At 43.4% G+C, this 13,714-nt stretch overlaps 1 protein-coding gene across 2 annotated transcripts in view; it reads left to right on the top strand.

The window, feature by feature from the left end:
• LOC133562996 (transcriptional enhancer factor TEF-3-like) overlaps positions 1 to 13,714 on the top strand; it is a 108,918-nt gene that overhangs the window by 71,365 nt on the left and 23,839 nt on the right. For both annotated transcript variants that reach the window (XM_061916867.1, XM_061916866.1), the window contains exons 5-8: positions 4,257 to 4,300; positions 6,269 to 6,330; positions 6,433 to 6,563; positions 11,587 to 11,760. In XM_061916867.1, the coding sequence (XP_061772851.1) occupies positions 4,257 to 4,300; positions 6,269 to 6,330; positions 6,433 to 6,563; positions 11,587 to 11,760 (411 nt within the window). The remainder of the gene's footprint in view (positions 1 to 4,256; positions 4,301 to 6,268; positions 6,331 to 6,432; positions 6,564 to 11,586; positions 11,761 to 13,714) is intronic.

Raw genomic sequence — 13,714 nt, 5'->3', positions numbered from 1 at the left:
TGTTACATCGTTTGTCCCATGCACCTCATCAGACTGTTACATCGCTTGTCCCATGTACGTCGTCAGACCGTTACATCGCTTGTCCCATTCACCTCGTCAGACCGTTACATTGCTTGTCCCATGCACCTCATCCGACCGTTACATCGCCTGTCCCATGCACCTCATCAGACTGTTACATCGCTTGTCCCATGTACCTCGTCAGACCGTTACATCGCTTGTCCCATGCACCTCGTCAAACTGTTACATCGCTTGTCCCATGCACCTCATCAGACCGTTACATTGCTTGTCCCACGCACTTCGTCGGACCCTTACATCGCTTGTCCCATGCACCTCGTCAGACTGTTACATCGCTTGTCCCATGCACCCGTCAGACCGTTACATTGCTTGTTCCATGCACCTCGTCAGACTGTTACATCACTTGTCCCATGCACTTCATCAGACCGTTACACAGCATTAGATACATCAAACCAATGAAATAGGTGTGTCACAACAGTTTTAACACCACTCTACAGTCTTTCAGGAATACTTCACACCACAACCAAATATATATTTTAAGGAAGATATGACATTAAGATACATTCCAAGTCATGCAGTGGTTCTCAATTACTTTCTGTCTTGTTCCTCTAAAAGACAGACATGTTTACACGCCAAATTAAAATACCCTATTTTCTGGACTATTTTCCCAAACTTTGAACTCTGTGGCTTATACAAAGGTGCCGCTAATCCATGGACTTTCTACGCTAACGGGTAAATTAGGGAATTGATTAAACAAAGAAATCAATCAATTTACTAAAATGATCCACACATGTTCAAACTTCTTCTTCTCTCTTCTTTCTTAGTTTGTAAACTCAAAGTGATTACAAAGTACAAGGAAAAAGAATCCTGATTAACATCTTGAACCTAATTTAAAAAAGGAGGACATCTTATTAATTTTCATAACAGATGAATAAAGACAATGATATTTATGTTTTGTTTGACCAGCCGTTTTACTGCCGTGTTATAGGCATCATTTGGAATCAATTAGGGCAGGGGCGCTCACACTTTTTCTGCAGGTTAGCTACTTTTCAATTGACCAAGTCGAGGAGATCTACCTCATTCCTATTTATAATTTATATTTATTTATTTATGAAAGACAAATTTTTGTAAACAAGTTAATGGTGTTTAATGATAATACAAGCATGTTTAACACACATAGATTCCTTTCTTTCATGAAGACAAGAATATAAGTAGGTGTATTTGATTCTGATGACTTGCATTGATTGGAATCAGACAGTGGTGCTGATAACGTCCGCATTTTCAAATGGAGGAGAAAAAAAGTCCTCCTTACTGTCCAATACCACATGAAAGTGGTTGGATTTGGCATCTCATTTGTCCAACTTGCATACTCGTTTTTAAATACTTTCTTATGAGAGTAGCATATGTGTGTGGCCCTTTAATGTCTGGCAGCAGGTGAGTGACGTCAGTGAGTGTGCGGGTGGGCAAGCAAGTGAGAAAGCGGTCGCTGAGGGCGGGGGAGAAATACATTGGCATCAAACTCCGTAGCTTGCTAGCTTGTGCACGCTAGCTTTCTGAGACTCTTGTTAGCACAGGCAGGATGAAACAGGTCTTTTATGGTGAAGACAGGAACTGTGCAGTCGGTCTTTGGAGTTTTGACAGTAGGTACGGAGTCTCTAGAAATAAAATGTTTCTCTGCGTCCGCCCTGTTAGTGATTTTTTTTCTTAAATATGAGCTCGCAGCAGCCAGCGTCATCTCACAAGATCCTCGGGTGCCGAGAATGTCAAACAACTGACGAAAGTGAAGTCTTGGTATGATTGATGATTGCTCATTTTTATGTATATTTTTTAATGCCTGGCTTGAGATCGACTGACACACCCTCCGAGATCGACCAGTCGATCGCGATCGACGTAATGCCCACCCCTTGAATTAGGGTATGTAAAAAAGCATTGACAAAATCGTTTTATGTAAATATCTCAATTTCACAATGTACAAATATATATCCCTGGATTCTAGTCCGGTGCGGCTGCTATATGAATGTTTTTGTTTTTTTCTAACAATTTGTGGGTGTGGTTTATACACCAGTGTGGCTTATATTCTGGGAAAACCAGTACTATCAAGATATATTATGATATCATTAATTTATCTTGCAGCAACCAGCACTAAGACTATTAACAATGTAATATTCTAGTTAAAGTGAAAGTAGCAATGATTGTCAGACACACACGAGGTGTGGTGAAATTATTCTCTGCATTTGACCCATTACCCTTGATCACCCCCTGGGAGGTGAGGGGAGCAGTGAGCAGCAGCGGTGGCCGTGCCCGGGAATCATTTTGGGGGATTTAACCCTCAATTCCAACCCTTGATGCAGGGAGGTAATGGCTCCCATTTTTATAGTCTTTGGTATGACTTTTGTATTTGTGGTTGGGTTTTTTGTCTGAGAGTAACTGCCGATCAACCTACTTGAATACATGTAGTACTAAATTTGACCAGTAGAGGACGACAACGCCAATAGTGATGGGTCCCATACAATGTTTGGTGTGTGAATGTTGTGTCATTTCTGCTTGTGTAAACATGCTATACCGTATTTCCTTGAATTGCTGCGGGGGCGCTAATTAATTTAAAACCTCTTCTCACTCCTGCGCCTACCATAGGCATGCGGTAAAAGTAAGCATGCGCTAATTATTTTAAAACCTCTTCTCACTCCGGCACTTACCAAAGGCATGCAGTAAAAAATTGAGTGTGATGTAAGGATACCATCATGAAAAGCACATTTAATAAAAAAAACGTTATTATGGTCTTACCTTTACTTATAAATATAGTCCATGCCAGCTCCTTCTGATCAAAAGCATCGATAACTTGTTTATAGAAGTCTTCCTTATCTTTCTTCAGTTTTAAAAGTCTCTCTGTCTCGATGGAGATCTTCCTTTATTACATCCTCCAGCACATACCACGTCACTCATTTCACATCTTCTGCAGCCGAGTAGTCGCAAGAAGGATCACTAGCGCCCTCTACCACCAGGAGGCGGGAGTCATTTAATGACTCATATTTGACAGACGCAGCTACGGTATTGTGACTGTCTCAAATGACAAATGATAAATGGGTTGTACTTGTATAGCGCTTTTCTACCTTCAAGGTACTCAAAGCGCTTTTGACACAACTTCCACATTTACCCATTCACACACACATTCACACACTGATGGAGGGAGCTGCCATGCAAGGCGCTAACCAGCACCCATCAGGAGCAAGGGTAAAGTGTCTTGCTCAGGACACAACGGACGTGACGAGGTTGGTACTAGGTGGGGATTGAACCAGGCACCCACGGGTTGTGCACCGCCACTCTCCCACTGCGCCACGCCGTCCCTCAAGCCGTTGTCTTTCGGGTTCCCAGGACCACCAAGGAAGGACATGGCTTGAGCAGTTTGACTTTGATTATTTTTCAATAAAACCTCAGTCCCGGTCGCTCTTCCGCTCCTCCTCTCCGCTCGCTCGCCGTCTCCTCGCCGCCATCTTGGGACTGTCGGCTCCACAGGTATATTAATAAAACTGCTTACTGTTCTTTTTAGCATACCGGTATTCAATAGCTTGGACCTTAAATCCTACTGAATAGCTCCTAATCTTCTTCCCTTTATGCGATTTCAAATTACAGGTATTGAAATCAGACTCCTCCATTTTGAGAATGATGACAGGGGAAGTGTCACTCGTGACGTCACAAGTTTGACCTGGCGGTAATACTAAGCATGCGCTAATTATTTTGCGAAGGAAATACGGTATGTTAATTTTTATACTTTTAGTCTTACAAACCCAAATGAAGAAAGAAGTGTAAAGAAATAAAAAAAATAAGGATAATAATTCAAAAGAAGGAACATCAGTTATTTTTCTTCATGCTGTTAACTAGCTGCACACGCTGGAAAGGATCAGTGAGGGCAGAATAATGAGTTTACTGACAGTGCAGTGTGAAAGCCGATGTGTTTACTCTGCAATGAAGTAAACACAGTCTCAAAGAAATATAACCTTTCTGACCAAACATCCACATTTCCATGTCGGGCCCCTTGAAACTGTGGCCCTCTTCACGATGTGTCTGAATATCCCTGCTGTCGCCCCTAAAGCCAGGCATTCCTGCATTGAGGTGGAAAGATTACACATTCCCTTAATTTCCAGAACGTGTGTAAATGTAAATGTTGCCATTTGAAGTCTTTGAGTAGTTGAAGTAATAATCCAAAATGTAAAATGTCAATGTCGCTTCCCTTTGTGTTGCAGTTTTGGCACGGGGCACTTCCAGGCCAGCCAGGAGGCCATGAGGAGTGAGTGGACATTTCTCATTTCTGACGCCATATGATCGTTGTCTTCTCAGTTTAAAGCAGGGGTCTCAAACTCAATGTGCCTGGGGGCCCCTGGATGCTGAGTCTGGGCGAGGCTGGGCCGCAAGAAAAGATTTCTTAAAAAATATATTTTTAAAGGGGAACATTATCACCAAACCTATGCAAGCGTCAATATATACCTTGATGTTGCAGAAAAAAGCCCATGTATTTTTTTAACCAATTTCCGAACTCTAAATGGGTGAATTTTGGCAAATTAAACGCCTTTCTGTTTATCGGTCTTTTAGCGATGACGTCAGAACGTGACGTCACTGAGGTAATACACCCGCCATATTAATTTTCACATTACAAACACCGGGTCTCAGCTCTGTTATTTTCCGTTTTTTCGACTATTTTTTGGAACCTTGGAGACATCATGCCTGGTCGGTGTGTTGTCAGAGGGTGTAACAACACTAACAGGGAGGGATTCAAGTTGCACCACTGGCAAGAAATATGCCGCCAGACCCCCATTGAATATGCCAGAGTGTCTTCACATTTGACCTGCGATGCTAAGACAGACATGGCACAGAGATGTATGGATAACCTGCAGATGCATTTGCAACCATTAAGTCAACGAAATCACAAAGGTGAGTTTTGTTGATGGTGTTGACTTATGTGCTAATCAGACATATTTGGTCACGGCATGACTGCCAGCTAATCGATGCTAACATGCTACGCTAATCGATGCTAACATGCTATTTACGCTAGCTGTATGTACTTTTGAAACTAGATACCCGCATTTAATGCGAAACAAACACTTACCAATCGACGGATTTAAGTTGCTCCAGTGTCACAAGATGCGAAAGTCCTGATCGTTTGGTCCGCACATTTTACCGGCGATGCTAATAAGGCAGACATGCTATGGGCCATTTCATTAGGTACACCCATGCTATGGCCGAATAGCGTCAATAGCTATTCGCTCAATAGCTTCAATTTCTTCTTCAATTTCGTTTCCGCTATCTGCCTCCATGCTCCGACCATCTGTTTCAATACATGCGTAATCTGTTGAATCCCTTAAGCCGCTGAAATCCGAGTCTGATTCCGAGTTAATGTCTCTATATCTTGCTGCGGTAACCGCCATGTTGTTTGTAATGGCAGCCCTGTATGACGTCACAGGGAAATGGACAGTCGCATCGCAAATAGCGAAAATCAAGAACTTTAAAGCTTTTTTAGGGATATTCCGGGAGGTGTAAAATTTTCAAAAAAACTTTGAAAAATAAAACAAGCCACTGGGAACTGATTTTTGTTTTTAACCCTTTTGAAATTGTGATAATGTTCCCCTTTAAATGTCTTTATTTTTATTTTCAACGCAAAATTAAATCAAAATATAAATGAACAAATTGACAATTAAGAAATGTGAGGCAATGCAAATCAAATAATAAAAAATACAAATAACGGTTGGATTTGGTCCAGGTTATCAGGGACTCTTATTACTGACGGACAGGTGTCGCGGTGTGACTGCAGCCAGGCACGTAAGAAAACCCTCGTCTCCATGGCAACGTCTCTGTCGCTTTCACTCATTTGCCGCTTTTCCACTAATGCAGGGGTAGGCAACCCAGAACGTTGAAAGAGCCATTTTGGACCCAAACAACACAACGCGGTCAAATAAAACTCGCGGGCCGCACTAACATTAAACTTACATGTTAAGGTGGGGGCCGCAAAATAATGTCTAGCCGGCTGCAATTGTCTGAGACCCCTGGTTTAAAGCAAAGCTCGAGCGCATTTCAAAAGTGTCTAAGAAATCTGCAGACAAATGAAAGTGCATGTGTGTAAATGATAAGTTGATAAGTCAGCTGTCAAACGTCAGCTATGCGGCCGCAACGCTCTTCGAGGTCAGGCGCTCCAATTAGTATGTGAGATGGGTCACAAGGCAGGGATGGTGCCTAACATGCCTCTCCCCTTCCCTCTCCCCAGCATTAAGCCCTTCTCCCAGCAGACTTACGCCATGCAAGCGTCCGGCCCCACCCCCATAACAGGTGGGCTCCTCTCTTGCTGCGTTGACGCAGCGCCATCAGCCTGGCAAAGTCATAGCCATCTTTTCATGTTTAGCACTCAAACTTGCACGTCCTTCACTTCAGGTTACGAAAGCACTGCAGGTCTGTCCATGTCCCCCGGGGCCCCCCCTTGGCAGGGTCGCTGTATCGCCAGCTCCAAGCTGCGAATGCTTGAGTTCTCCGCCTTTTTGGAGCAACCCCAAGACCCAGAGACGGTAAGTAAACCCAGTCCAAAAGTCCGCCACTTGTGTGTCGCATTATAATTAAAGACCACTTATAGGCCTACTGAAATGAGATTTTCCTAATTAAAAGGGGATAACAGGTCCATTCTATGTGTCATACTTGATCATTTCGCGATATTGCCATATTTTTGCTGAAAGGATTTAGTAGAGAACATCGATGATAAAGTTCGCAACTTTTGGTCGCTAATAAAAAAAAGCCTTGCCTGTACCGGAAGTAGCAGACGTTGTGCGCATGACGTCACGGGTTGTGGAGCTCCTCACATCCGCACATTGTTTACAATCATGGCCACCAGCAGCAAGAGCTATTCGGACCGAGAAAGTGATAATTTCCCCATTAATTTGAGCGAGGATTAAAGATTCGTGGATGAGGAAAGTTAGAGTGAAGCACTAAAAAAAAAAAAAAAAGGTGATGGCTCCGGGCGGTGGCAGTGGTAGCGTTCCAGATGTAATTAGACACATTTACTACAAACCCTGTTTCCATATGATTCGGGAAATTGTGTTAGATGTAAATATAAACGGAATACAATGATTTGCAAATCCTTTTCAACCCATATTCAATTTCATGCACTACAAAGACAAGATATTTGATGTTCAAACTCATAAACTTTATTTTATTTTGCAAATAATTAACTTAGAATTTCATGGCTGCAACACATGCCAAAGTAGTTGGGAAAGGGCATGTTCACCACTGTTACATCACCTTTTCTTTTAACAACACTCAATAAACGTTTGGGAACTGAGGAATCTATTTGTTGAAGCTTTGAAAGTGGAATTCTTTACTGTTCTTGCTTGATGTACAGCTTAAGTTGTTCAACAGTCCGGGGTCTTGTTGTCGTATTTTACGCTTCATAATGCACCACACATTTTCGATGGGAGACATGTCTGAACTCCAGGCGGGCCACAAAAGTACCCGCACTATTTTACTACGAAGCCACGCTGTTTTAACACGTGGCTTGGCATTGTTTTGCTGAAATAAGCAGGGGCGTCCATGATAACGTTGCTTGGATGACAACATATGTTGCTCCAAAACCTGTATGGACCATTCAGCATTAATGGTGCCTTCACAGATGTGTAAGTTACCCATGCCTTGGGCACTAATACACCCCCATACCATCACAGATGCTGGCTTTTGAACTTTGCGCCTATAACAAGCCGGATCGTTACTTTCCTCTTTGTTCCGGAGGACACCACGTCCACAGTTTCCAAATATGATTTGAAATGTGGACTCGTCAGACCACAGAGCACTTTTCCACTTTGCATCAGTCCATCTTAGGTGAGCTCGGCCCCAGCCAAGCCGGCAGCGTTTTAGGATATTGTTGATAAATGTGTTTTGCTTTGCATAGTAGAGTTTTAACTTGCACTTACAGATGTAGCGACCAACTGTAGTTACTGACAGTGGTTTTATGAAGTGTTCCTGAGCCCATCTGGTGATATTCTTTACACACTGATGTCGGTTTTTACCTTCTGAGGGATCAAAAATCTGTAACATCATCGCTTACGTGCAGTGATTTCTCCAGGTTCTCTGAACCTTTTGATGATTTCACGGACCGTAGATGGTCAAATCCCTAAATTCCTTGCAATAGCTCGTTGAGAAATGTTCTAAAACTGTTCGACACTTTGCTTACAAAGTGTTGACCCTCGCCCCATCCTTGTTTGTGAATTACTTAGCATTTCATGGAAGCTGCTTTTATACCCAATCATGGCACCCACCTGTTCCCAATTAGCCTGCACACCTGTGGGATGTTCCAAATAAGTGTTTGATGAGCATTCCTCAACTTTATCAGTATTTATTGCCACCTTTCCCAACTTCTTTGTCACGTGTTGCTGGCATCAAATTCTAAAGTTAATGATTATTTGAAAAAAAAAAAAAAAGTTTATCAGTTTGAACATCAAATATGTTGTCTTTGTAGCATATTCAACTGAATGTGGGTTGAAAATGATTTGCAAATCATTGAATTCCGTTTATATTTACATCTAACACAATTTCCCAACTCATATGGAAACGGGGTTTGTATTAGTGTTCCTAAAAATAGATATACCAGGCCTCAGACACATTTTTTTTCCTCTAAATTTGCCTCCCTAGTTAAAATAATTAGACCATGCTTAAGTAGACCATGCTTTAAAAGATAACAAATCCGCTATGTGGTGAAGCGGCATGTGGCGAGGGACGACTGATAAGAGTGAGACGTTAGCATTATTTACAAAACAATTACAAAATCAATCATGCACTTATTTGCTACACAATACTATCTTGACAATATGCTGCACACTGTTTATGTCTGCAGACCACTCAGCTGTATTTACAGTAAATGTCACTCTCAGGCATGGGATTTTTACGTCTATAGTCAGAAATCTGTCTTTTTTTTTATCCCTGTAAGAATATGAAAAAATATTTTCCGTTTTTCTTTATTTTTTTCCGACCTACAATGTGTGTCAAAATCTTGAAACACTTTTTTTTGCCATACCTACAAACAACTATAATTTTTTTGTATTGAGTAGGGTTTTTGATCATCCAGTGGTAAAAACTATGGTTTTCCATTCAAAATGATGAAGTTAAAAACCAAAGTTACGCAGTGAAGCAACTCTATGGTCAGGGCAGAAAATACACGGGAAACATCTATCAGTTTAAGAACATCCATTGGTTGTTTACTATGATCAATCAATCAATCAATCAATGTTTATTTATATAGCCCTAAATCACCAGTGTCTCAAAGGGCTGCACAAATCACAACCCAAACCACAACGACATCCTCAGTAGAGCCCACATAAGGGCAAGGAAAACTCACAGCCAGTGGGACATCAGTGACAGTGACAATGATGACTATGAGAAACCTTGGAGAGGCTGTATTTTGCACCCCACTAGCACCAAACCCCGCCCCTCCTCCTCTGTGCGTCAGTTGAGGTGGGCGGGGTTGGGGGCGGGGGTGTATAATATAGCCTGGAATAGTCATGGATGCATGGGATTCTGAGTAATTATTATGTTGCGTTTATGTTGTGTTACTGTCAGGATGTTTTCCCGAAATGTGAAGTGAAGTGAAGTGAAGTGAATTATATTTATATAGCGCTTTTCTCTAGTGACTCAAAGCGCTTTACATAGTGAAACCCAATATCTAAGTTACATTTAAACCAGTGTGGGTGGCGCTGGGAGCAGGTGGGTAAAGTGTCTTGCCCAAGGACACAACGGCAGTGACTAGGATGGCGTAAGCGGGAATCGAACCTGCAACCCTCAAGTTGCTGGCATGGCCACTCTACCAACCGAGCTATAAGAATGTGTTTGTCATTCTTGTTTAATAATAATAATAATAATAACTTAGATTTATAACGCACTTTTCTAAACACTCAAAGCGCTCACAGAGAAGTGGGAAGCCATCATTGATTCACACCTGGTGGTGGTAAGCTACATCAGTAGCAACAGCTGCCCTGGGGTAAACTGACGGAATTGTGGCTGCCAGTTTGTGCCTACGGCCCCTCCGACCACCACCTATCATTCATTCATCCATCATTCATTCACCAGTGTGAGCGGCACCGGGGGCAAAGGGTGAAGTGTCCTGCCCAAGGACACAACGGCAGCGATTTTTTGGATGTCAATAGGTGGGAAACGAACCTGAAACCCTCAGGTTTCTGGCCGGCCGCTCTACCCACTACGCCACGCCGCCCCCTGTTTGGTGTGGGTTCACAGTGTGGCGCATATTAGTAAGAGTGTTAAAGTTGTTTATATCACAACCTTCAGTGTAACCTGTATGGCTGTTGACTATATTTCTTGCAATATCGTACGTGTGACGATAGAAGCAGCGAGATGCATGCTTCTGTCCGGCACGCAGATAGCATGGTGTAAAGGGGGGCAATGACCTGTTGTAGAGGACGTTAAAAGTAAAGCCATCACGGCACGCCCTCAATATTGTAGTCCGAGGGGAAATCGGAGAAATATTAACCCCGGGGTGATGTCCGGGAGAGGCACCAAAATCCGGAAACCCCCCGAAACAATCGGTGGGCCGGCGATTATGCAGCTGAGCCACATCAGAGTGGCCAAAGAGCCGCATGCGGCTCCGGAGCCGTGGGTTGCCGACCCCTGGGCTAGAGTATACAAATCAATCAATCAATCAATGTTTATTTATATAGCCCTAAATCACAAATGTCTCAAAGGACTGTACAAACCACTAAGACTACGACATCCTCGGAAGAACCCACATAAGGGCAAGGAAAACTCACACCCAGTGGGCAAGGAGAACTCACACCCAGTGGGACGCCAGTGATAATGATGACTATGAGAACCTTGGAGAGGACCTCATATGTGGGCAACCTATGTACATAAAGGTATATACAGTATAGGCGTAATATGATCAAACTTTCTTAATCTTGTCAAAAGTCTAGCAGCCGCATTTTGTACCAACTGTAATCTTTTAATGCTAGACATGGGGAGACCCAAAAATAATATGTTACAGTAATCGAGACGAGACGAGGCGTAACAAACGCATGGATAATGATTTCAGCGTCGTAGGTGGACAAAATGGAGCGAATTTTAGCGATATTAAGGAGATGAAAGAAGGCCGTTTTAGTAACGCTCTTAATGTGTGACTCAAAGGAGAGAGTTTGGTCAAAGATAATACCCAGATTCTTTACCGAGTCGCCTTGTTTGATTGTTTGGTTGTCAAATGTTAAAGTTGTATTATTAAATAGAGGTCGGTGTCTAGCAGGACCGATAATCAGCATTTCCGTTTTTTTGGCGTTGAGTTGCAAAAAGTTAGCGGACATCCATTGTTTCATTTCATTAAGACACGCCTCCAGCTGACTACAGTCCAGCATGTTGGGGGTTACATCACCATAAATGATTCCTGAGCACAGCCATCGCTGCTGCTCACTGCTCCCCTCACCTACCAGGGGGTGACGGGTCAAATGCAGAGACTAATTTCACCACACCTAGCATGTGTGTGACTATTATTGCTACTGAACTTAACTTTTTAACACTTCAACATTTCCTTTTGTGTGCTCTCTCCAGTTCAACAAGCATCTTTTTGTGCACATCGGCCAGTCCAACCCCAGCTACAGCGACCCCTACCTGGAGTCTGTGGACGTCAGACAGATCTACGACAAGTTCCCCGAGAAGAAAGGAGGCCTGAAGGAGCTGTTCGACAGGGGCCCGCACAACACTTTCTTCCTGGTCAAGTTCTGGGTGAGTCACCTGTGCGCCAAAGGCTGCCTCAGGTGGTAAAAATGTTGCATCGATTGGATGAGCGCGTGTGCCGCTCCCAAGTTCACCCAGGCCACCTTCATGTTGCACCTGGAATGGCCCTGAAGTGTTAAAGGCCTACTGAAATGAGATGTTCTTATTTAAACGGGGATAGCAGGTCCATACTATGTGTCATACTTGATCATTTCGCGATATTGCCATATTTTTGCTGAATGGATTTAGTAGAGAACATCGACGATAAAGTTCGCAACTTTTGGTCGCTAATAAAAAAGCTTTGTCTATACCGGAAGTAGCAGACAATGTGCGCGTGACGTCACGGGTTGTGGAGCTCCTCACATCTGTGTTGTTTACAATCATGGCTACCAGCAGCGAGAGCGATTCGGACCGAGAAAGCGACGATTTCCCCATTAATTTGAGCGAGGATGAAAGATTCGTGGATGAGGAAAGTGAGAGTGAAGGAGTAGAAAAAAAAAGACAGGGCAGTGGGCACGATTCAGATGTTATTAGACACATTTACTAGGATAATTCTGGAAAATCCCTTATCTGCTTATTGTGTTACTAGTGTTGTAGTGAGATTATACTATCGTACCTGAAAGTCGGAGGGGTGTGGTGAACGCCAGTGTCTCTGAGGGAAGCCACGTTTCTCGACGAGGCGAAGCGAAGGCAGCCGGTCGGGCTGGGCTGAGCTTTTTTTCCCCCTCCTCCACGGTGGAAGCATCCCACGTTGGGGGGCGGCCGGTCGGAGGAGTTTTGTGGCTTCCATTGTTTTCTTTATTTTGTGAAACGGGTCAAAATGGCTCTTTGAGTGGTAAAGGTTGCCGACGCCTGGATTAGATAGATAGGAATTTATTGATTCCTTCAGGAGAGTTCCCTCAGGATGAACTCAACGTTTTACGCTGGTGTGACGATGAAGCATCTGACGGTCGGGGGCAGCCGGTCGGAGGAGGCAAGACAGTCCGCAGCTTTCTCTTTGACAGGTGCACGAGGAACGACGCAAGCTCCGCTCATGTCTACGGTAAGAGCCGACTTATTACCACAATTTTCTCACCAAAACCTGCCGGTTGACATGTGGTAGGGAACCATGTTCGCTTGACCGCTCTGTTCCATAGTAAAGCTTCACCTTCGGGAATGTAAACAAGGAATGACCGGCTGTGTTTGTGTTGCTAAAGCCAGCCGCAATACACCGCTTCCCACCTACATCTTTCTTCTTTGACGTCTCCATTATTTATTGAATGAAATGCAAAAGATTCAGCAACACAGATGTCCAGAATACTGTGTAATTTAAGATTAAAGCAGACGACTTATAGCTGGGATCGGGCTGGAGCAAAATATCCGCTACAATCCAAGACGTCACGACGTTTTCAACAGGATACTTCGCGCAAAATTTAAAATTGCAATTTAGTAAACTAAAAAGGCCGTATTGGCATGTGTTGCAATGTTAATATTTCATCATTGATATATAAACTATCTACTGCGTGGTCGGTAGTAGTGGCTTTCAGTAGGCCTTTAATGCCGCTGTGCACCTGTCGCACCTGTAATGGCCCTGCAGTGTTAACGTGCTGTGATAGTTTATGCACTGGAGGAAAAGGACTTAAAGGACAATTTGAACAGCACGGGGATGACCTGCCTGCTTATTCAAACACACACACAATACAAAATGTGTGTGTGTGTGTGTGTGTGTGTGTGTGGGCAGCCTTGGGGAGAGTGGCGGGTCTGAATTTCACGTGGGGAAATGTGATCCAGGCAGCTGTCCCTCCCTGTGCTCTTGCAGCCCCCCCCGATGTACCTATTTATTTATAGCGCGGCCCTCTCAGAACACACACTAAAACCAACACACAGCAAAACTTTTCTACAACTCAAGTTGGGCCATTTTCAGTGGCTAGTAAATCTACGCTACTGTACCAGCTGCACATTGACTACTCTAATGTAGATTCAT

This window comes from Nerophis ophidion, linkage group LG12 (assembly GCF_033978795.1).
Source record: "Nerophis ophidion isolate RoL-2023_Sa linkage group LG12, RoL_Noph_v1.0, whole genome shotgun sequence".
Classification (NCBI taxonomy): domain Eukaryota; kingdom Metazoa; phylum Chordata; class Actinopteri; order Syngnathiformes; family Syngnathidae; genus Nerophis; species Nerophis ophidion.
Note: the sequence above shows the minus strand (reverse complement) of the source record. Positions and strands in the feature narration are given on the sequence as shown.